Below are 25,414 nucleotides of genomic sequence, written 5' to 3' on the forward strand. Positions count from 1 at the left end.
TCCTTCTCCTTCTCCTCCTCCTCCTCCTCTTCCTCCTCCTCCTTCTTCTTCTTCTTCTTCTTCTTCTTCTTCTTCTTCTTCTTCTCCTTCTTCTTTTTCTCCTCCTCCTTCTCCTCCTTCTTCTCCTTCTCCTCCTCCTCCTCCTCCTTCTTCTCCTTCTCCTCCTCCTCCTCCTCCTCCTCCTCCTCCTCCTCCTTCTCCTCCTCCTTCTTCTTCTTCTTCTTCTTCTTCTTCTTCTTCTTCTTCTTCTTCATTATCATCTTCTTCTTCTTCGCTGGATGTTATTGACACTGGGTGGGATGGGAAGCCACCAAAATGGTCATTTTCAAAAAGAAGTACTACTCCAAACCTTTCTGTGGTCCATTAAATGAGACAGATCAGAAAAATTCCCAAGTGATATTTTTAGTTCAACATACTATAAAATTATGCACTCACATCTTTTGAGTGAGGAACTCTATTCACCTTAAGAATAAGGGTATAGTTTTATGATTTGGCTTTAAAATTTTTTTAATGGGGGCGCCTGGGTGGCGCAGTCGGTTAAGCGTCCGACTTCAGCCAGGTCACGATCTCGCGGTCCGTGAGTTCGAGCCCCGCGTCAGGCTCTGGGCTGATGGCTCAGAACCTGGAGCCTGTTTCTGATTCTGTGTCTCCCTCTCTCTCTGCCCCTCCCCCGTTCATGCTCTGTCTCTCTCTGTCCCAAAAATAAATAAACGCTGAAAAAATAAATAAATAAATAAAATAAAATTTTTTTAATGTTTATTTTTGAGAGAGAGACAGACAGAGTGTGAGTGGGGTGGGGTAGGGTAGAGAGAGAGGGAGACACAGAATCTGACGCAGGCTCCAGGCTCTGAGCTGTCTGGCCAGAGCCTGATGCGGGGCTCAAACCCACAAACCGTGAGATCATGACCTGAGCTGTAGTCGGACACTTAACCAACTGAGCCACCCAGACGTCCCATGATTTGGCTTTTAAACAATTAAGGCCCACTCTTTTCATATTTGATTTCCCATACTTGACTCATACATAATTAGGATTAAGGAAGAGTTCTTTAATTTTCCATTTTTGATTTGAAAATATATATGGACATAGAATCTAGGTAGAGAAAGGCACATGTTTTTAGGATTTCAAAATAAATAGAAAAAAAGAGCAGCAAGCATCATGGGATTATAAATCCTTAAATCATTAGTAGACAGGGCATAAACTGGGCTGTAAAGAAAAAAATAACACTTCTGGATTTTCTTACTGTGAATACCCACCCAGGAAGAGGCTCTTTTCCTTCTTTTCCTTTCCCCCCCAAAAAAAAGTCGTATCTAAGGTTCCCTTCTGTTGAAATGGTTAGGAAAAAGCACCAGAATATTTGTATACATTTCTCTGTTTGACATTTTAAGAGCCTCTGAAAAATGCTCTTTAGGACTGCACTTACACAGTATTCTCCCATAAAACTTATATTTCTCCAGTCAACAAGACTATCTAGATAGACTTAAAATAGATTCCATTCATCTTAGGTTCTGATTTGATGCCTCTGGTTAAACATACCTCAGAATAATAAAAATATGGATTCTGTTGAAGTGAAGTATGCAGGCTCCTTTTGGAAGGCTAGTTTATGAAAGAAGCCAGTAGTCAAAAAGAGCTGTTACAGTTCTCCACTCTCTGCCATTCTGGGCTAGGCCATTAGTACTAAATCACATTCACTTCAACTCTTGCCTCTCCTGCCTGAATGAATACAGACTGCCTGTATTAAAACTTTAGTCACTGGGGTGCCTGGGTGGCTCAGTCAGTTAAGCGTCCTACTTCAGCTCAGGTCACAATCCCATGTTTCACGGGTTTGAGCCCCGCATTGAGCTCTGAGCTGACAGCTCAGAGTCTGGAGCCTGCTTCAGATTCTGTGTCTCCCTCTCTCTCTTCCCCTCCCATGCTTGCACTCTGTCTCTCTGTCTCCCAAAAATAAATAAACACTAAAAAAATTAAAAGAAAAACTTTAGTCACCATTTCACCCAAACCTTCTGGAGTTCCCTTTTTTCATTCTGTATACTGATGTCTCTGCCTTTGAGTCTTCCTTAAGATCATGATACCCCAACACACGTAACCTTTTCTGAGCACAACCATAACCTAGTGGTGTGATACAAGAAGATACAACAAAGCTGATGCTTCTCTTATTTCTTTTCTCCTCTCTTTTGCCATCCCTGGATGATACTCGGGCCTGATTCAACTGCTGATCTGATGCTACAGTTGAACAGATAGTAGCTGTGTACCATTCTGCCTCCAAACAAAAGGCATGGGACCATTTCACAAAAGCCCAGCGTAAAAACATCAGCGTTTGGTGCAAACAAGCTGAGGTTGGTAACTTTTTACTCTGGTAGCCCCTCAGGGGGACAGTTTATTTCTTTAACAAGTTATTGATTTGGAGTTTAGTCAGAATTAAATAGTGCCAAGCTCCCATGGTCACAACAAGGCTCTAATGAAACGCTGAGATATGCTCTATAGCCTGTCACTGTGACCAGACCACATGCTGCCAAACGGGTAATAAATGTGCACGTGTTGTCTTGAATGCATTGCACTGTATAGAAACCTTAGTAGTGAAAATGTAGCAGTGATCATTGTAAGTTTATTTGTCTAAGCTAGCTAGTCTCCGGTACACCAATAATTACTGACCTGTGCATCTAGTGTTAGTAACATTAGGGCTGTCTTATATTTATTAAAGCATCTTGACAGTTGAGGCTTGAAGCTGCCTAGTGTTACATTGGAACATTGAAATTTCTGAGCTTCTTTTATCAAATCCACTCAGCCATCTTTATAGGTGGCAGCTTTAAAGGTAACAGAGGGCTCTGATTTCAGATTAAGGTTGACATGCAGCTATCTTCTTGTACTCAAATGACTTTTCACATAGAATAAGTCTGATGTGATTAGGTTGCTATTCTGAGTCCAAGATTAAAAACCAAGATGGGAGGTTTGTTTTCATGGATCTGCCTTTGGCATGGTGTTACCTATACTTCAAGTTCTTCTGTTCCTATGGGCAGCTTCCTTACCCAGCCCTGACACTTTTGATCTGTGTATGCAGCAACCTTTTCAACTTTTGTTTCTGAGTCCTCTTTGCTAGTGTGGTACCAGTCCCATTATATCTATAAATGGAGGTTCTCATATTCCTTAATGTTTATGTAGCATTTGTAAGGCATTTACATTTTATAAAGCGCTTTCATGACAGTTGCCTCACCTATGTGAGCCTCCCAGTAGATGTGGTGCAATGGAAAGTACACTGGACCTGATGTCAGAGAATCCGGGTCTTAGCTATGACACATTGCAGCTGTGTGACTTTGACCAGGTTAGTCAGCTTCTCAGTCTCTATTTCTTCACCTGTAAGTCAGAGATAATAAGGAAGCCAGTCTTGCAGGATTAAATGAGATAAAAGATGTGTAGAGTTTGAAAATGTAAATGCTATATAAATGGGAAATAGTATTTTTTCTGTTTATCATTAACAACTCTATAAGGGAGAATAAGTAGGTATGATTGCCATGTTTTACATGTGAGGAAACTGAGACAGAAATGTTAAGTGATATACACAAAATTACACAGCTAGTATGTGATCAATTCAAGACTAGAAATTCTTCTTCTCGCTTGGAACATTAGTATAAACTGCCTTGCACTCTTGAATGAGTCATTTCATCTTTGTGGACCTCAATTTCCTAACCTATAAAATGAAGATATAAATCTATTCTTTCCATCTTTCATGAGAAAAATGACATAGTTTGTGTGGCAACAATCTGAAAACTGTGAAGAGCATTTAGAGGAAAATATGCCAAATCCTGTTCATAAACTGATAGTTTCTGAGCCATCAGTTCTGGCTCAGGAAAGGGATCTGGGAGTCACTGGGGAGAAACCCCTGAAGACATCAGGGCAGTGGATAAGTAGAGTCATACAAAGCTAGTAACGCTTTCATTGTTTTTAAAAAGAGAATTAGGAACAAAAAAGGGATCTGTTGTCTTACAGTAGCACAAAATGATTTTAGAATCCTAGGGCTACTCAAAGTTGTCGAGCCTCAAACAAACAAAATTCAGCAGATGGTTTTTGCCCTCGCAGAGCTAGAAGGGTAACGAAAGTGTTCAAGGAGGAGGAGTGGAGTTTAGTACCCTAAATTTAAAATATCCAAATTCTTTAGTTTGAATAGTTCAGAAGAATAAAGGTCGAGGGAAAATGCTCAATATGTCTTATAATTATAGAAAAGCTGTATTAATAAAAAAAAGCTGTATTAAGTCTCTACCTTTTCTTCAATGTATATACACATGTATCTATTCTCAGGGTTGGAAAAAGCTGTCTGAACTGCCCCACCCATTGCAGACAGCCCTGCCAATACACTATTATCTTTTCATAGGAGGAAGGGAGTCTCTGATTTGAGCACTGATTTGTTCAGACCACAACCCTCCTGTAAATGGGTTTGCAATAAGATATTTCCATTAATATTATTCATCAAGGCTCTTTGTAGTTATATCAAGCCTACCTATCTGGTGGGTATATACTTGAGTTTAATTACCTTCTCAGTAAAGATAGCCAGTAAGCTGGAAAGTTCTCTGGGCCTGTAGAGAATGAGAGCTATACACCCTATCACCTAATATTGTAGCACAGCTTCCTTGGTACACTGACGAGGATAAAGTACATAGCTAGCATGACTTGCCAAGAGCTACATGTTTTACGATGTATTTTATAGACTTGTGGAAACCCAGAAAAATGCTTCCTGCCTATTGGATTGGACTAAATTAATGTCCACCTGGAATACCTCAATCTTGATAAGTGAAACTACTGAGAGTGGAACATAGCTTATGACCTTCCTCAGGCATTGCATTTCCTAAACCTGAAAAGACCTCTTCTACTTTACATTGGTACCTCTTTAAATCATGGCTTTTTTTAACTTCTGCATATTTTAACTTGATAATAGGAAACTCTGAGAACTGAAAAGAGGTGTCCTGTAGAAAGTGACAACCATCCTCTTAAATTTGAGCTCTCTCTTAGCACCCCACTGAAAATCAGAGCATCTCAGTGACTTAAATAAACTAGACTGGCTTTTTCTTGGCCTGTGGATCAAAGCTACAACTCCTAAGTCATAGGTTTCATCAAGGTGGAAGCTTCTGACATTGAGCCTTTTTTACCAGTTGCCTTTGGGAATGACCTAGCCGGTAACCTCCTCATGTCACAAAGTACCTGCTCCTGTCTTAACTGTCATCGTACCACCAGCCAACAATGTCTTACTAGAGAGAGGTTATGGAGTAAGAAGAAAAAGTCCACACCTTCAGGGAGCTTAGGCACTCACCTTAATAGCATATGCTGGGCATACTAGTTTGCTAATGAGTCTTTTTCATTGGTTTACTTTCCTGATTTGGATGTGTGTAAGGCTCCTGCAGATACAATTGGAAAGGGTAATAAGAGAAGGTTAAAGTCCCTTTCTTAACCAAAAGTTAGTGTCTGCAGTGACTTCACTGACAGTTCTGTGTATTGTAGGAACTCTTTTTCTACAGAGCCATTTAAAACCTGCATGTTTCTCTCACTAAGAAGATTGCCTAGATTAGAAGCTAAACCTTGGATGATATCTAGAAACTAGAGCCATAGCAGTAGGCACTAGAATATACTCCCTTACATCCTCCCCAATATGAGATTTTATACCATCAGGCCAGAGAAAAAGGGACTTGATGATTGCTAACATTCTTATAAAATGAAATACTGTGATTGGTAAAATAATTTTCTCTATAGATTTCCAAGCCTACCATTCCAAACTCTGAAGAACTGTTTGTAAACAGATGGTTAAGTCATCTGCATACCCTTGTTTTAGTACCCATGTGTACTAACACTAGCTATTAGCTTTCAGCCACAAGAACACCTACTAACACAATTTGAATCAACCTAATTTTTATTTCCATGTGTATCATACAATAGGCATTGATTAACAACCTGTGTTTGTGCTTTGCTTCATTGAATTGAATGATATCTCAGATTCAAATTTCTACATAAGTGTAGAGGCTATCTGTTCCTTTCCATTCCTTCACTTGACCCCTTCCTCACCAAGTATCCTGTTAATGTTGAAAGTCTAGGTAAGTACAATTTTGTTACACAATTAATAAGGAACTTTGCTTTACTGAGAATCATGTTCTTATCATAAATCATAAGTAAGATGAATTTAAGTTCATATAACTTTTTGTGAAACTGTATAGATACTTAATGTGCAATGACTATGATTTGCTTACTTTATGATAAATTTAAAATGTCATCTGGTACAAAGGTGATTCTTTCCATGTATTTTCCTCTGTCATTGGTTTCAATTTGATTTTATGTAAAAGTGTCTTCTCCATTGTGGAGCAGCGTGTGACTTTCTAAGTTACTTTTAAAACAGACTCAAAGCCATTGTAATGCATTTTTAGAAACCATTAACAATTTGCTGTTTAAATGAAAAATATCACAGGTCGACTGTGGGCAGGAGAATGGTATATAGAAAGTTTATGAGTGCTGTCTTACCTTTTTTGATATAGTCTATCAGTGACATGGCCCAGTCAATCTCAGGTAGAGATTTACAAATGAAAACTTCTGGAAAATGTCTTTGCATGCCACTACCACTCTTTTGGTTTCAGCACTGGATTCAAATGTCAGGATGGGAAAGCGGGCAAATCTGGGAGGTATCTACTTCCCTTGCTGCCTCCACTTCAGTGGCTCAGAGCCCTCCTCCTACCTGCACCTATGAGCCAAGCTAGGTAGAGTGCCTTCCTTAGTTCTTCACTCCAAAGGCATTTGTTAGGGTCTGCTTCCCAAACTAGAGATTTTTTGACCCAACAAGAAATAAAGAAAACAGGTATCTTTGATATCAAGTGCTTTAATGATAAGGCTTCAAAGAATTAAAAACCTACTTGCTTTATTTAGGGGTACTGCCATTTATCGAATGCTCCCCAGAAGTTTACTTTACTATGGTATCCTATAACTTCTGATGTTCTCTTTGCCTTTATCTCATTCATGTGACTTTGTATTGGGATATTTACAGAAGAGTAATGATACAGGGCTTAGTTTCTTTGTAGTTAAGGGGGACTGCCTAGTGGTTAGAAGGCTCTAAGCTCTGTCACTTTGCATGCCTTACTGAACAACTGAGCAAGCTTCCCCTTAGTTTTTCTTTCCCTCATTTCATTATCAGCTAAAGGAACTGGTAACTCTTGTTCCTGAAGTATTTTCAGGCATTGAGGTAAAAGTCACCCATAGGTCTTTTTATTTCTGGAGATTTGTTGAAGATGTGAAAGACCTCTAGATAAGCTGCATCACTTAGTTATTGAACTTTTTATACTTCTAAGAAAAGATTATGCTTTCTTGCCCAGCTGGAAGCAGAAAGATGTTTTGTGGGTGCTGAGCAGCTATTGGGCATGTCTTAGCTCTCAGTTAGATCTCCCTGCCCTGGGATATTTCCCTAGAAGGAACACAATTTACTCTTCTGAGAAACACAATAACTTTCCCAGAGTCAGATAACATGTTTGTGAATTGAGAGATGGTCTCTACTTACACCCACTGACAGGCTACATTTTTGTTAGGCAATGAGGAGAACCACAACTTTTCCTGATGCAGCAAGTCGTACAATATTCGAATTTGCCAGTGTCAGACCTCATTATAATCACCTTTCCAGTAACAGTTCTTTGATGATAACTGAAACCCAGACTCCCAAGACAGAATGAATTCTTAGAAATGAACAATTCCTTTATTCTCTATGCAATGAGTTTGAATAAGATGTAGCAAATCTCTCTCTTGACACAGCCCTTTAAAGTTCATTTTTCTCAAGCAAGTCATTATTTTCTTCTATTTTAAGCAAGGCCCCTTCAGCACCTGAGAGATGCTATGTTGGTATTTCTATTTTCTATTACTTCTATTTTTCTATTACCTCAACTACCAGTGATAATACTGAAGAGCTTACATTTTTAAAAGGTACTTTTATTTATCTTTGGTGAAAACCTATCTTGATATAGAAATTATTATTTTTCCTGGTACAAGAATAAAAAAGGAGGATATTAGTTGAGATAGCGATTAACAATAGCATTAATTATTAAGAAACCCATTTGAAATATTTATAATCCACTAAATGGAGGCAATTTTCACCAGACAGCTTTGGATATTTCCTGTATTATGGCCCAATTGGGGCTAAACTAGGTAAGGAATTTTCAGCACAATGCTGAGAAGCCTCTGACAGGCATTTAGTGGTCTCTAAATGATTTCAAGCTGTTTGAAAATGTACAGTTTTCATGCTTACTTTTTGTAAGTGACTTTTCCAATATGATCTCCATCATTTCCAAAGTTCTTCATACCTTCCTGAAGATTTGTGTTTACATCTGGAAGCACTTCCCTTCAGCCTGAAGAACTTTCTTCTGCATTTCTTATAGTGCAGATCTTTGGATGACAAATTCTTGGCATTTACATTTGTCTGAAAATAAATTTAATTCATCTCCATTCTTGAAAGAATTTTTCTCTGCATACAGAATTCTGAATAAACAGATATTTTTATTTCTTCATGCACTTTAAAGATCTTGTTCCCCTGATTTCTGGCCTATATTGTTTCTGAAAGAAAACAAAGTGTTCAAATTGTTTCCTTGTATATAATGTATTAGGGGTTTTTTTTCTGTCTACTTTTAAGTTTCTCTATTCTTCCACTTTGACTGAGAATATAATTGATATACAGTACTGTTTAAGGTGCACAACATTATGATTTGACCTATATAGATTGCAAAATGATTATCACCATGAGTTTAGCTAACTAAAGAGTTAAAGAGTTTCTGTTTCTGTTTATTTTCCAGCAATTTGACTATGGTGTTCTTAGACAGATCTTTTTCACACATATCTTTCTTGGGGTTCATTGAGCTCTTTGAATATATAGATTAATGTCTTTCATCAAATTTGAGACATCTTCAAATATTTTTTTCTTCAAGTATTTTGAAACATTCAATCTCTTCTCTCTGTGATTCCAGTTAGTTTCTGTCTGTCCTTCAGATTGGATAAATTTGAATTGTTCTCTCTTTAAGTACTCTCTTTGTTTTGCCGTCTCTATTCTAGACTTAGGCTCATCCAGTTACTTTTATTTCGGATACTGTATTTTTCTGTTTTAGAATTTTAAAGCTTCTGTTTCTCTGCCAAGATTTCCTGTCTTTTCATTCATTATGATCATATTTCCTTTTCATCATTGAGATAGTTATAATAGCTGCTTTAACTCCTTATCTGCTAACTGCCCTATCTGGTTCAAGTTTGATCCCTGTTGATTGTCTTTTATCTTGAAAATGGGTCATCTCATCCCAGTTCTTTGTATGTCAGGTAATCTGGGGCTTTGCCTGCATTTTGTGAATATTTTGTTTTTAAGGTTCTAGTTATGTTCTATTATGTTCATTCTGTTATATTCTTCCGAAGGAGGTTGATTTGGGTTTCTTTTGTTTTAATGATCAATTTACTTAATTGAATTTAAGCTGGAAATTCTCTCTCTTATATGGCAGCTCAAATCTCAGGTCAGTTCTTTTGGACTTATCTGTGTTGTTTGGAATCTGCCCTGTGCTTCCATGGTTCGAGAGTCATGCAGAAATTTGAGCAGATATTATCCACAGAATTTGGTTCTCTCTCTCTCTCTCTCTCTCTCTCTCTCTCTCTCTCTCTGGTTGTCTCCTTTCTGAGATTCCCCTCCTCACTTTCCTATAGCTCTCTCCTTGTTTGCTTTAGGATATAAAGACCAGATTTTCTATTTAAAATGTAGTCACCCTTTGAGGTGCTAACTATGTTCTGGTGTCAGACTAAATGGCCCTTAAAAAAGTGAAGAGATCCACATCCTTCCAAGTGTCAGCATCTGTTTAGGATATGCCTGCTTTTGTTTGCTCCAGTGCCATCAAGTACTTAGGGGTTTGGTTTGGTCTGATTTTGTGTTTTGTTCAGAGTACAGTTATTATCCATGGAAGGGTTGATCTGATAGAAGTTCACTCCTGACAGCTAATTTTTGCTGTAACTTCTAAACCTTAAAAAGTTATATTAAGAGTTCCACTGAGCAAGTCTGTAAGTGGAAAGGGAAGAGGATGGAAAGGAGCAAAATCAAGGGATTTGACATGGGAAGGTGAAAATGGCAGAACCCTAAAGGGAAAGTTCAGAAATCCATGTAAGATGTGAGAGGTCTTTTATTACCAACAGTACTTTCTAATATAGAATGGATATAAGAATCATCAATGGTCAGAGATCTGGATATAGTAAGAATGCCTTATGAAAGACAGAATGTACAGTCTGCTTTGTCTGTTGAGACAGTTTCAGCCCCAACATGCCCCTTTGCCCTTGCCTTAAGAGTACTCTGAAGTTTTGTCATATGTCAAAAAACCCAGCTTTATCTTTTCCTTAACTGTGTTCATTCCTTCAGCATTTTCAAAGCTTTCCTACCTAAAAGGCATAACTTTTAACCTTAGGAAATTCGCAACATACATAATGACGAGTTAATGGGAATCAGAAGAGAAGAAGAAATGGAGATGTCTGATGATGAAATAGAAGAAACAACAGAAACAAAAGAAACTGAGGAATCAGGTAAAAATAATTCTTCTTTCTTTCATTTAACTAACATCTACTTGCAGAGATATTTTAAAACTTTTAACACCCAGTAAGGTATGGACACAAAACCATCAGTCTGGAGCCAGCAAGAAACAATTGGTAAAGCCATATAAGTACATAGTGCCTGAATATCAACCCTGTGGCTACAGGATCTTCTTATTTACTCCAATATTCCATCACAGTACCTAATTGAAAGTGGACTTTTTTTTTTCTTGGGAGTGCTGACATTTAGGCAGCATTGTTCTATATTTGATTTGGATTTATTAATAATATGTTCTACAGTAGGAATCATGAGAGCTTATACATAAATATATAAGTAGCCATTTACAAAGTAGTTAGATCCCTATGTCACTTATACCTTACACCAAAATTAGTAACAGATGAATTTAAGATTCAAAAGTAAAAACAAACAAACAAACAAAAAAAACAGAAACAAAAAAATACAAAAGAAAGTCTGGAAAATGTAGGAGTTGGTTATATAATTGGGGATGAAGGTCTCCAAAGGTAGAAATCACAAAAGATACTTTTGATAAATTTATCTTCATATAAATTAAATATTTTTCGTTAAGGAATCACAAAGTTAAAAGAGACTGTACCAAGTAACAGGAAATATCTATTTTATATGATAGTTTACCTATCTGCTGCCTTTTATTGTAGTTACTGGTTACTGAGGGGTTTATTGGGAACCAAACAAGAGTCTACAGACAGATGTCTTGGTAAAAGCTTTTGCTCTTACTTAGTATACTCAGGACCTCAGTGTGCAGCCATAGTGTGGGTCCCCAGTAGAACTCACAACACAAACATATTGAACAATATGAGAATACACTACCCTTCAATTTCATAACAAATCTTATGGGGGGGCGGGGATTACCAGATGTGAGATTAAAATCAAACCAGTGTTTTCAGGTAAGCCATTCCATACAATCTTAGGAGTCACTAAGGTACAGTGGACAAAGCATCAGACCTAAAGCTAGGGCAGCTGAGTTCTAGTCCAAACTGTTTTTCTTGACACAGGAAGGACTTCTGTCCCACTGAGCCTCAGGTTTTATAGTTGTAAGAAGTACATTATACAACCATCTAACAGGAATGTTGTGATGGCTAAATGAATTCATTCATTCACTTAATACCTATTGCATGCCAAGAACTATGCTAGAGACATTGGAGATATTGTAGTAAAGTGTCCCTACTGTGTGTGTGAGAGAGACACACAGAAACAGAGAACCTATTGATTATAATGCAAATTGGAACTTCTTGGTTCCAGTACTTGCATATTGAAGTCAGCAGCTCTATAGCCACTTGAGTGGTCCTAGAATCTTCACTCCATCAAGAGAAACTCTTAAGGAAAGAAAACCACCAAGTCAGACTTTTAAAAAGGCATTTGTGGCTGTTACATCTGAATTTCCTCTACTTCTGCCACATGTTAGATCCCTAAACATATAACTCTCCGTATATATTGAATAAATCCTTTAATCATTAGATAGCATTTTCAGAACAGTGACCTAATTACTATAAACACATACTATAAACTTATAGCTTAAAAAAACAAAAGAGTTTAATAATAATTGAGCTATTCAAATTATTTAAGTTCTTAGCCAAGATGTTTTATAGCTGACTAATCTTTGACTTATAGAATTGTTTCCATCTAAGTATCTGCAGTATCGTATAGTGTTAATCCAGTGTTACCCTGAAATGAATGTGATCATAAGTGTGAGTATTTACTTGATAAATTGCTGACTTTGAGGAATTATTGGGAGAGGGAGTGTCTATGGGAGATTCAGATTAAATGCACTTACTAGTGTTGTATAATTGCATTTTGCTTCTGTATCTCTTTTGAGTTAAAAGCTGTATTGGCTACTGCACAGAATCTTATTCGTTTAGAGACTGAAAACTCCCTGACAGATCATCTTATAGCTATTTTCTTTCCTGTTCCACATGCCAGGATGCTGCTTTGTCAAATAAAGCTATCTACAATAGACTTAATGGAGCTTACCAAATAGCTTTTCTCCCAGAAGGTTTCAATTCATTCTAATTCAAGGACTTTTGTGCATTTTTCTTCCCCTCGATCGTATCTGATTTTGTTATCTTGCTTCTGTAGTAGTCAGCTGCAGAAATCCTGCTCAGTGTGAGCCAGTAACTGGGTCCTCAATTTTTATCTAAATCAGCTACATGTTTTAGTTATCACTTGGTTCCAATTAAAGGCTTAAGCACCAGATCTCAGAGTTCCTATTTCTCTCTCCATGCTACCAAACTTGAATTCCAGGCGCCTATAGCATACTGTGGTTACATTTTACTTCCCAAAGAAAGTAAGAGTCAAAGCTGGCCTAGCAGTATCAGTTACCTTCCCTTGGAGTGCCACAAATTTCTATTCTTCAAGAGAGTCTATATTACCTAGCTCACATTTATGATGCAGTACTAGAAATATTCTTGCCATGGAAGAAAGGACTGCTGTTCTCAAAGCAATGTGTTAAAGAGAGGTTATCACATCAAAGCAAATCATAATAGTGAGAAACTAAACTATTTCATTCTATTGATGGCCATGATGGAAAGTACATGTGGCCAGTAAACCTAAGAACAGCTGTTCCTTTTCAACATATCTATTGTCTGCCTTCTCCACTTGGACTAGTGGTTCTCAGAGTTGGTATATATAAGAATCATTGGGTTACCTTTAAAAAGTCTGATTTTTGCACTGCAGGGTTTGATTAACTAGGTCCATAATGGAGTTCAGGAATTTGCATTTTATCAGGCATCCTAAACAATTTAGATACTGGTGGTCCAGGGAGCACATTTGGAAAACATTGACTTAGATTCATTCTCTTGCATTGTTCTAGCTGAAGTTTTCACTATTCTGGGTATCCAATCTTCTTTCCCTCCCCCCACTTCTCATTATTCCCTCTTTAAGAGTTTGATCTATCAATTAATTAACAAGCACTGCATCCTATAAGCTGATGGAAATAGAGGTACAATATGTGTAAATTTACATAAAATATAAGAAATACCACTTGGTGCTAATCTGTAAGGACTGATTAGAATGCAACAAAGACAAGAGATATTAGTGTGGCCAGAGTAGTTGCAGTCAGTGAAAATTGATCAGGACCTTAAACGATGAACAGGTTTGGATAAGAAGAGGGAAAGTAAGAAAATATCTTGATGTGGAGGCAGGAGAGGATAAGGAACAGAACTCAAAGAGGGAAATAAGGATGATGGGTTTAGGGGGATAAAATATTGAGTGGACAAGGTGGGTCCAGATTATGGGAACCATGAAGCCAAGGTTACATTTAGCATAATAGACAATATGGCACTATAAGCATATCTCAATCATGGTGCTAGTATGATAAAAGCAACATTATATATTTTATAATATAATATTTTATAATGATTACATATTTTAGGAAATAATTTTGGATAAAGAGAGATCTGTCAGAGAGTTTTATAGGAATTTAGATATGAAATAGTGAAACCCAGGACTAGAGTGAAGGTAACAAGAACTGAGATTAAATGGTAGAAGAAAAGGATATAACAGAAAGTATGAGATTAAACATGCTAGGAGTCACTTCAGAAGAATAACTAAAGTCTTTGACACAAGATTTGATACAGATGGGGAAGAAAAAGCAAGAACCTGAGATGAGGTGAGGTTTTCTAGTCTGGGAGACAAGAGAGTCAGTGGTTGTATTAGTTTGCTAGGGCTACTGCAACAAAGTACCACACACTGGGTTTTATTGCCTCACAGTTCTGGAGGCCAGAAGTCTGAGATTAAGGTGTCATCTGGGTGGGTTCCTCTTGAGGGCTGGAGGGAGAATCTGTACCATGTCTCTCCTAGCTTCTTTTTTTAAGATTTTTTTAATGTTTATTTATTTTTGAAGGAGAGAGAGAGACAGAGTGTGAGCAGGGGTGGGGCAAAGCGAGAGGGAGACACAGAATCACAGAGCCCGATGCGGGGCTCCAACCCACAAACCGTGAGATCATGACCTGAGCCGAAGTTGAACTCTCAACCAACTGAGCTACCCAGGAGCCCCAATGCCTCTCATAGCTTATAATGGTTTGTTGGCAATCTTTGACGTTCCTTAGCTTGTAGATGCATCACCACAATCTCTGCTTTCATGTTTACATGACATTCTCCCTCTTTACATGTCTCTGTGTCCAAATTTCCCTTTTCTATAAGTACACTGGTCGTATAAGTCCATAAGCCCACCAGAAGGACCTCATTTTAACTTGATTACCTCTGCAAAGATCCTATTTCCAAATAAGGTCACATTCTGAGGGCTTCAACATAAAGTTATTTGTGGCTGGGGGTGGGGGGAGGTGTAAATTAAACCCATAATAATAGCACTGACAGAAATGTACTAGTGCATGGGACTGATTTATAGAATATGAGATCAGTTTCAGATAGTAGGTAATTATGAAATAGATATGAGATTTATATTCAAATCAGGGTTGAAGGAAGTGGAAGGAATAGAAGATGGTAGTACAGAGGTGTTGGCTGAAGCCTGGCGAATAGTAAAAGGCTAAATACAGAACTTTGATGGCCACCCCACAGTAAGGGAGAAGGAAAGAAAGAGGAGACTGCAGAGGAGTTAGAAAAAGAGCAGTCTAAGAGGCTGGAAGAAAACTAGAAAAACATTGGATTATAGAGCCCACAAGAAGAATGTATAGAAGTAGAAATAATCAACATCATCAGATATTCTAAAGAAGGAAGGAATTGAGGACAGTGTTGAGCCAGAACTATTTTAGTAAAGTGATAGAGGTAGGGGCCAGAACATATGACGTTGAGGAGAGAAAGTGGACAGGGTCCACAGGTCAAAGAGTTGGGTGCTGAGCAAAAGTAAATGCAGGTATTGTAAATGGTAACTGGAATTGGTAACAAAGTTAAAGTTAAGTTGTTGTTTGTTGTTCAATAGAAGGGAAGGAGGCCATGGAGAGAGTGAGGTTGAAGATGCTTGAGAATGAAAGAGTACTTGTGGATAATTATGGAAGTGGAATCCTGGAGAAGAATGGGGAGTGATCCAAATTCAGGTGGAGTTTTCTTCAGAGAGGGAAGAATCCTCTTCTTCTAAGAGAGGTGAAGCTAAAAGTATATATGCATCCCATGCTTCTCCATATAGCAAGAGATTGGTCAACTCTTGATTAGGGAAGTGATTTGGAAATGAGACCATGAAGAGGCAGGAGCAGACCTGGAATAAATGCCCTGGGCAGGATGAAAGGAAGAAATCAGTGAGAGGTAAGAGACCCAGCAGCAAGGACCAACATGAGTCTGTATTGACCAGGACTGCTCAGCCACACACCTTCCTATAAGAGTCCTCTGCAGCCCAGGGTAAGGTGCAGAGAAGGTTGAGTCAAGTGGCCATGAACTAGGAACTGACATGGTAAGACTGGCCAAAGGTTTTCAGGAGGGTGAAGGAATACAGGGTACCAAGGAGTTTGCAGTAGAATCTCTTTAGCCAGAAAATAGTTAATGGACTGGGTGAAGTAGGCCACTTCAAGAGATTAAAGGTCCTAGCAAGGAACGAGAGCAGTCTGAGGGTGATGAGGGGCAGTGGGACAACTGACAGATGAAGATACTTGCTTTGAGAGGGGAATTTAGAGAGCTCAGAGGAGAAACAATGAAGTCCCTGGTGCATCCATACTGGCAGGAGCCTCATTGGAGTAATGACCTGCAGAGGCAAGGAAAGCAAACCTTTGGGAGGTCAGGAAACTCACTTCAAATTTTGCCTGAACTGGCCTGCAACTACTCATATATCCCTCTGTTTCTTTCAAAATTTCCTTTTTGGCTTTTTTTCTTTGTGAATCACTCCAGCTCAAACTTTTTATATGAACCTTGAGAGGAATGTTGCACAGTTTACCTTCTATAATTTGGTAACATATGTTAAACATCTTCCTTCAATAATTTGGTAACATTTTGTAAGCATCTCTTGTAATGCTGCTTTGTGAGGGTGGCCAACCCCCTGAATTTACTTCCATTAAAATTGTTGTTTTCTTTGCACCACTGAAGAAACTTAGCCGTTAATTTTTTAATGGCACAAAATCCTTTCAGATCTTTTGTTATAGAAAAACATATCTGGGATTTTGCTCTCAGTGGTTCCTCTAAAAAGAGTTCACAGCTGCCTTCGTACTTTCATATTGCCATAATGAACTCGCAGCCTTCAGGTCTGAGGAGCAATCCCCATAAAGAGAAATGGTTTTCCCATATAGGAAATAGTCAAAAAGGAACAGCTGAGAACTAATGATGGCAAGATATGAATAAATTCACTGTACTATGCTCTTTAGTATCAAGACTGATGGATTCACCTACTCAAACATATTATTAAAAGGTAATACTGAACTTTTCAATGCTCTGGCAATGTACAAAGAACTCCAACTTCAGAAATGTGCCCAATTAATATTAGGTCTGTGAAAGTAAAGACTTGGTGTCCTCATTAAAATGACAAAAACCCTCATTTCAGAGAGTGGGAAATACATTTCTTAAGTAAGGTGCCCTGGTGGCATTAAAGGAGATCACATTCTCTTTTGCTTAGTGACACGTCCAATCTGAGGAGATGATTATCTGTTCCCACTTGGTTGCAGGTATCTATCTCTGCTTATCAGCATGCCCTTTCCCCAGGGAGAGAAGCAGTCTTTCCTCCTCATTTGCTCAGAGGGAAAAGTTTCACTTTTAAACTGGAGACTATGCCTCTAACCATGCTCCTGGATCGCTGCCCTTTTCTGTTCCATGTTTCTCCACATGACTTGTAAGACATAGCATAATCACTGGCCTGCAGTACAAGAAGAAACAAAAGGGGGAAGATGAAATATCACTAGTATTGAGCCGCATGGCTTGCCAGAGGACAAACATGCAAACCAAAGCAGAAATAAATGTCTATCTGTAGCAGTCACTTGATTTACAGAGTAACCTCTGTGTTTTTCAGAACTCCAGCTCGAGATGCTATCCTTGGTACTGACCCAGCAAGCAAATCAAATATTTCTTGCCGTTTGGCACATAGCTAATGGCCCTTTTACCATAGAGTTTCCTATATACAGTCATCTTCACTTTTAGCATCTTCTTTTGGTGTTGTGATTGTGAGGGGTGCTTCCTGCCCAATGACAAGTATCCCAGCTGCTGGAAGAGATGACAAGGATAGATAGTATTTAGAGTGCTGGGACTCCAACCCTCTGTGTAACAGCTTTCTCTTCAAAGACACAAAAGCTGTATGATTATGGTAAAAAATAAAATCAGTAATAAAACCAAATATACAATGAAGGTTTCATGCCACAAATTTTTGTAATTTCTTTTTAGAACTAAAATGCAAGGTTTAAAACTGCCATATCAGGATAATTACATGGCCATCCACAAAAAACAAATGTGTGCACTGACATATAATAGGAAGTGTTGCCACTCTAATTTGGGCAGACAATCTGATCACATCAGCCTACATTGGAACCTGATTGTTTTAGGAAAACCCTAAGGTTGAAAGCATGGAATTAAACCCTGCAAACCGCCCCCCCCCCAACCAAAAGCAGCCTCCTTTTAGGAATAGGGGGTGTTTTCACACTCAGAATGTGGGTTTCTTCTCTATATTTCATCTTTGTAAAGCACAGCTTGTTTCCATTTATAATGTACAGCATGAATCTGGTCTTTGAAATCCCTTTAGAAAACTCTTCTTCCACCACTTATAGCTAATCTTGAAGATTTGATATCTATGACTTTCTTTTACTTTCTTCGACCCAAAATCCCTCCCCATAAGTAGCTGAAAAAAAAATCACACCTTTGACAAGTTTCCTTTTAACATTCTTATCTATTTAATGTACAGGTTTCTAATTTGACCCATTTTGATGTCTCTTTTCTAGGGTTTATCCTGTGTTAGGAATCAAAACTGGAATAAACTACAAATGTTTCTATTAATTTGGACTGTAAACCATAGAGATTAGTGGAATCTCATTTTTTACCGTTATCATAACCTGATACAGAGAAGGTACTCAGTGTTGGGGAATGAATGAAAATCCTTTGATTAAATATTTTGAAATAGCTTTTGTGATTTTTGACCTTGAAAAATGTGCCATACTCATAAATAAAGCTAACCAAGGTTTTCTCATGTGTTTTAGGTTTTTTTTAATTAATACATTAATTTTTAATATTTAGAGCAGTCTTAGATTTACAACAATATTGAACAAGAAGTAAAGAGTTTCCAAACACCCTGTCTCCACCTCCACACACATACAGCTGCTCCCACTATTGACATCCCGCACCACAGGAGTATATTGGTTACAATCACTGAATACATGGTTATCATCCAAAGTTTCTAGTTGGCATTAGGGTTCACTCTTGGTGTTATACATTCTATGGTTTGGAAAATGTTTAAAATGTATGTATCCACAATTATAGTATCATAAAGAATAGTTTCACTGCTCTAAAAATCCTCTATTTTCAGCCTATTCATCTTTTCCTACCCCCTCAACCCCTGGCAACCAGGTTAGGGTTGGGTTTTTTTTTAATATTTTTACTGATTCCATCATTTTGCCTTTGCCAGAATGTCATAAGTTATATAGCCTTTTAAATAAGCTTCTTTCACTTAGTAATAAGCATTTACATTTCCTCCAGGTCTTTTCATCGCTTGATCACTCATTTCTTTTTAGCACTAATATTCCATTTCTGGATGTACCACAGTTTGTTTATGCATTAATCTACTGAAGAACATTGCAGTTGTTTCCAAGTCTGGGCAATTAGAAAACTGCCAGAATAAATCTGCTATAAAATCCTTGTGCATATTTTTGGGAGGACATAGGTTTTTAGTTCACTTGAGTAAATACAAAGGACCACAGTTGCTAGATTGTATGCTAAGAATATGTTTAGTTTTATAAGAAATTGCCAAAGTATCTTCCAATGTGCCTGAATGAAGCACCAGCAATGAAAGCAACCAGCAGTGAAAGAGAAGGGTTTTTTTTTGTTTGTTTTATTTCTTTTTTTAGAATACATTATTTACTTAAATTCAAATTAGTTAACATACAGTGTAGTATTGGTTTCAGGAGTAGAACCCGATATTCATCACTTATATACAGCACCCAGTACTCATCCCAACAAGTGACCTCCTTGAAAGAGAGTTTTTGTTTGCTCCACATCCTGGCCAGCACTTGGTGTTGTCATTGTTTTGGGTTTTCACAATTCTTTTTTTTTTTTTTAATTTTTTTTTTCAACATTTATTTATTTTTCGGACAGAGAGAGACAGAGCATGAACGGGGGAGGGGCAGAGAGAGAGGGAGACACAGAATCGGAAACAGGCTCCAGGCTCTGAGCCATCAGCCCAGAGCCCGACATGGGGCTCGAACTCACGGACCGCGAGATCGTGACCTGGCTGAAGTCGGACGCTCAACCGACTGCGCCACCCAAGCGCCCCTAGGGTTTTCACAATTCTAATAGGTGTGTAGTGGTATCTCACTGTTATTTTAATTTGTAATTCCCTAATGATGTATGACATATGACATATGATGATGCTTACTTGCCACTAATATGTCTTTGGTGAGGTGTCTTTTCAGGTCTAATTTCTTGGCATTTACCCTGTATGATGTTCTCTGAACTTCCTGGTAATAATTTGAGGAATTTTTCAGCCATTAATGCTTCACATATTGCTTCTATTCCTTTCTTTCCTTCATTTCTAATATTCTCATTATGTGTATCTTTTGTGATTGTCCCATAGTTCATGGGGTTTTTTTCCAGGATTTTTTCTCTTTGCTTCTAAGTTTGGGCAGTTTCTATTGTCATATCCTCAAGCTCAGAGATTCTTTGGCCAGGCATGTCCCATCTTTTAATAATTAATATTACTTTTTTTCATTTCCGTTACAGTATTTTTTTATCTCTAGCATTTCTATTTGATTCTTTCTTAGAATTTCCATCTCTCCATTGACATTATCCATCTGTCCTTGCATGTTATCTACTTTTCCCATTAAAGCCCTTAGCATACTAATCATAGTTGTTTTATATTCCTGATCTGATAATTCCAACATGCATGCTATATCTGACTCTTGTTCTGATCCATGTTCAGTCTCTTCAAAGTGTGTTTTTGTACCTTTTAGTATGCCTTGTAATTTTTTGTTGAAATCTGACAGGATGTACTGGGTGAAAAAAAAACTCTAGCAAATAGGACTTTAGCAGTGTGGCAGTAAGGTATGGGAAGCATTCTATAGTCCTGTGATTGGATCTCAGTCTTCTAGTGATCATATGCCTCTGGACTGTGAGCTTCACAAGTGTTTATCAGTTCCCCCCTCACCAACCTTAGTTGTGGCAGGATGGCGGAAAGGGTGTATATTTGGGTATTTCCCTTCTCCAGGTCAGTTAGGCTCTGGTAATAGCACGTTAGGCTAGCAGGTTAGGCTATGGTAAAATAGTTTCTTCTGAAGGCAGGCCTTGTTAAGAAGAACAGAATGCTCTGGTATATTTCAAAATGGTTTCTCCTTCCCCACCCCCAATGGAAGCACAAGGGGATTTTTCTCCAATAGTCATTGCAAGAACTTGGTTGTGCTCCTAGAGGTAAAACTCACTAAAGTATATAGACCTCACTATGACTAGGTGCCTCTGGACTTTTCAAATCACAGACTTGTCCACACTGAGCCTCCAGAAATTAGCCAATTACAGTTTATGTTTCCTTGCTTGCCCCTGGTTCCTGTGGGACTTTCTGCTCATAGGTTTTCAGCTTGGTAAGTTGTGATTCTTTGTATTCACCTGTCTGTCCAGTTGCAGCCCTGTGACTTCACTTCTCTGATGGATCTAAGGAGAGTTGTTGATCTTTCAGTTTATTCAGCTTTTACTTGTCATCAGGATGGAATGGTGACTTGTAAACTCCTTACACACCAGACCAGAGACCAGAAGTCTTGTGTCTTAATTTGTATATCTACCATTCCTCGGGAGAACAGGCAAGGAAGGCTACATTTTTAAAAACAACTGCCACAAAAATTACTGTGTGGACAGACGTCAGTTCAAGACAATTAGTCCTATACTCTGTTATGACAGAGCTCTTATCATTTGCTGCCTCCCAAATAAAAGTAACCAATGGTAGCTGGAAACATCATGATTGTATTTGGGGTGACGAGTAGGAAACATGACAATGACTTCAGTATGTTGGACTGCTGTGTTCATTTACAGAAATGGTGCTGTGGGCTTTTGTGTCCATCTCTTGCTGCCATGGGCAACTCAAACCTAAGTTGCTCAAGAGTCTTTTTATACACATCAACTGAAAAATACTAAGTTTTTATGGTACCGAGATGAACCCCAAAGGAATGTGGATATACGGATGTTCGACTTTATATTGATTGTTCAGCCTTAGTGTCACAGGCAGAAGCTTTGAAGGAAGAAAATGACAGCCTCCGTTGGCAGCTCGATGCCTATCGGAATGAGGTAGAACTGCTGAAGCAAGAGCAGGGCAAAGCCCACAGAGAAGACGACCCAAACAAGGAGCAGCAGCTGAAACTCCTGCAGCAAGCCCTGCAAGGAATGCAACAGGTAAAGGCCCTTGGTTTTCTGAGCTTTTCGGAAAGCTGGCGCCAGCTCCTCACCTGAATGAGGATCCCTCACAAGCAAATAGGATAGCAAGTCTCTTCTTCTTGACAGCCTGTTCTCTGTCATAGCTGAGGAAGGGATCATGGGTGGTGGTTAATGAAATATTCTGGCCAATACAGATGTAGCCGTGGGTCACCACTTTTCAAAGAATAAAGATTCAGTGAAAACACTTAACAATAAAACTACACTGAACATAATCTAATCTTTAAGCTTCAGAAGGTACTTGGGGATCTGGAAAGGGCCTCAGGGTCTTTATGAAGAACCTCACTTACTTACATATGAAAAAGTGCTGGTGGATAAGTATTTACTTGATCCAGTGCTGGACAATACAGCCTTTTAGGAGAAATGGCAGGAATCCTACCCTTGTTTTGTCAGTATCAATGCTTTGGGCACATAACACCAATTTGCTTTTATTTTGCTTTGGTTTGTTTTCAGTCATTTATGTGAATGAGTTTACCTGCACATTATTACAAGTATAAAAAGTAAAGTAAATAGGTGCATCCAACTGTAATTGCATTCAAATACAACATTGTGTAATAGATGCTCAACATCTAGATGTTTTATGTAGCCATCACTACAGTGAGCCTACAATTAAAAAGATATCAACATCTGTTCTCATCATAATAAAGGAGTAGTATTTCTGAGTAAAGGTAGTATCCTCTTCCATCTTGCCAGACTACTGACCATTTTCCTTACAATTTAAATGTAGCAATAATTTTTTTAATTGTATGCCTTGGAATTATCTAGGGCAAAGCTTATTGCTGGTTGGAAATCACAAATTGTGAACAAGGAGTCTCTTCTGGCACTAAGAGTCCCATGTTCCTATTACTTCTGCTACAACTGTCTTCCTGAGTGATAAGCAATATCACATTAATATTTCACCTTTTTTATTAGCAAAATGTGTGAAGTAATGCTTACCTTCCTTTTATTGTCACTATGGAATTTAATTAGGACATGTAAAATATATCAGAGATCTTTCCACAAAAAAATGAATCTCCTCGGCTAAACTTCAAAGAATTTTGACAATGTACGTTGTACTGTACTGTGTCTTTTAGTTCTTCCAGCAGTCTTTTGCAAGCCTCTGAAAAGTAAAACTTTGGAAACATTTTTGTTGTTGTTTTTCCCTCTTACCTTGATTTTGAAACCATTCCACATAAGGACAGTTCTGCTACTTAAATACAATTTAAAGATGGTGAACTCTTTTTTTTTTTTTTTTCATTTCATCACTTCAGAGGCCTCAGAGAAAATTAGGTCTCTACATCCTGACAAATTAATTTCACTCATTTTTATTACTTTTTATTGGAAAACAGCCTTGTAAACAAGATCAAAGTTCTCTCATCTTATCCCCAAAAGAAGTACAGTCTAACATAGTGGTTAAGATCATGGACTGTGAGGTGGTCCCAGCCTGGGTTTAAATCTTGACTCTGTCACTTACTATCTGAATGGCCTTAGGCAAAGCACTGAACTTCTGTAAATCTCAGGATTATATCATAGGGTTATTTGAGGTTCATATGAAGTCACACATATGAAACCCTTTCCACAATGTGACATATTTTAGATGCTAAATAAATAGTATTTTTGTCATCATTAGCAATGATGAATCCAGTTCCTTGCCTACTGATATGGAAACAAACATTTGTGAAATGTGGGTTCTTTACTACTTTCCTCACAGAAATTGAACTAAGCTTGGAAAATGACTATTTGAAAGGATGCTTTCCAACATTAAGTTCTATGCAGCAATCAAGAAACTGTCCACATGGGATTAACTACATTGTATCCTTAGCCCTGGCTGGAATAGGAAAGTTAAGTGATTAGATCAATTAGTTTCTCAGGCATTTTCTAAAATATGAACAAATCCAAAGGAAGGTCCGAAGAGCTAGATAAAATAACTTTAAGTAAAAAGTACCTTGATTTTCCCTTTGGTATCTCTGCGTGGAGAAATGATTGTGTGAGTTGGGAGGAAGTGAGGCAGGCCATCCTACTATCTAACTTCACCCAGGATTTTTAAATGAAGTGTGGCTCCTGAAGACTTGATTGTTTTTGGCTTTTCTTGTAGCATCTACTCAAAGTCCAAGAGGAATACAAAAGAAAAGAAGCTGAACTTGAAAAAGTCAAAGATGACAAGCTACAGGTGGAAAAAATGTTGGAAAACCTTAAAGAAAAGGTATATCAGTTCTATGTGAACCTGTTCCCTTACCCTGTCCCCCCCTTTTCAGTGACAGTGAAAATGCCCTGGAAGTTACTGCAGTAGGAATCAATGTGGAATGCTTGGCTGAATGGGAATTAAAAGCCCCCTCTCTGGGGGTAATTCTTGAATGAAGGGCTCTGCCTTTAGATGTGAGTCCTTGGCATATCTAAGGATTCTGGAGAATATACTCTTCAATTAATAAAAAGATTAGTCCATCCCTACAGTTCTTCAGTCTTTCCATCTTGGAAAAGACCAGAGCGTACACCTCATTCTGGCTTCATCTTACCACGCAAATAACAACATAGAAAACCCACGTGACACAGAATACCTTTAATGAAGCATTTCATTAAAGGAAGAAACACAAGTACAACTAGAACATTGGCATTTCTTTGCAGACACTCCATCTAGTGTAATAATGAGGAGCTGCAGATGAAATAACCAAAACCAAAAGGGGAGAAAATGTGTAGAAAGTAAACACAAAGAATATTCTAAAGCTAGATAATAGCAACATGGAAGGGTAAAATGGGACTTTGCAGCAATAAGAACTGCCGATGAGGGCCTCTTAGGGAGTCTACTAACATCTGGATGAGTTAATGTGTCACAAGCATGAATCTGGTGCCCAGTCTATTTAAGGTGTTAATGTCTACGGATGGTATCTCCCAACCATACCTCTCTCTAACTGTCTGTATGCCTGAACATCCAACCAAAGCTAACCTCTGAAAAGGAAGGCCCATTGACCATAACTACCTGATTTTAACGTCTCAGAAGGAAGAAATTAGGAGCTTAGACCAAGAACCAGAAATCAACAATGCTACTGTTCCATAAGAGCTCATACTTTTTATCTCCTGTGCTCAGCTCAAGAAGATGCAGTGTGTGCAGGCCCTGGGTGTGTTTGCCCAGCATAGTGACTTCCCCCAGAGTGCCATTAAGAACTGGCAGCCTTGGTGTAGTTGAAACAAATGATTGAAAGTGTTTTCTTCTGGAGGCCATTTGCAATATGCTTTTAATTCTTCCACTTCATAAAACCAGCTCACTTTCCAGTTTTGTGGGTGCTATTAAAGAAATGAGCACAATCCCAGAGAAATTCATTTATCAAGCATTTAATTGAAAAGTGCCAACACTTCTCTGTGTAGCAGGAATT

The 25,414-nt window shown here is 38.2% G+C and overlaps 1 protein-coding gene across 10 annotated transcripts in view; it reads left to right on the forward strand.

Annotated features, from left to right (window-relative positions):
* The window catches only part of ENOX2 (ecto-NOX disulfide-thiol exchanger 2), a 286,573-nt gene that overhangs the window by 251,989 nt on the left and 9,170 nt on the right, over positions 1-25,414 (forward strand). For 9 of the 10 annotated variants that reach the window (XM_040468180.1, XM_040468176.1, XM_040468174.1 and 6 more), the window contains 4 exons: positions 2,228-2,334; positions 10,429-10,543; positions 21,847-22,028; positions 24,142-24,249. In XM_040468180.1, coding sequence (XP_040324114.1) covers positions 2,228-2,334; positions 10,429-10,543; positions 21,847-22,028; positions 24,142-24,249 — 512 coding nt within the window. The remainder of the gene's footprint in view (positions 1-2,227; positions 2,335-10,428; positions 10,544-21,846; positions 22,029-24,141; positions 24,250-25,414) is intronic. The other variant, XM_040468170.1, reaches the window with a different exon arrangement.

Source organism: Herpailurus yagouaroundi, unplaced genomic scaffold (genome assembly GCF_014898765.1).
Source record: "Herpailurus yagouaroundi ecotype Mexico unplaced genomic scaffold, PumYag 67681, whole genome shotgun sequence".
NCBI lineage: Eukaryota > Metazoa > Chordata > Mammalia > Carnivora > Felidae > Herpailurus > Herpailurus yagouaroundi.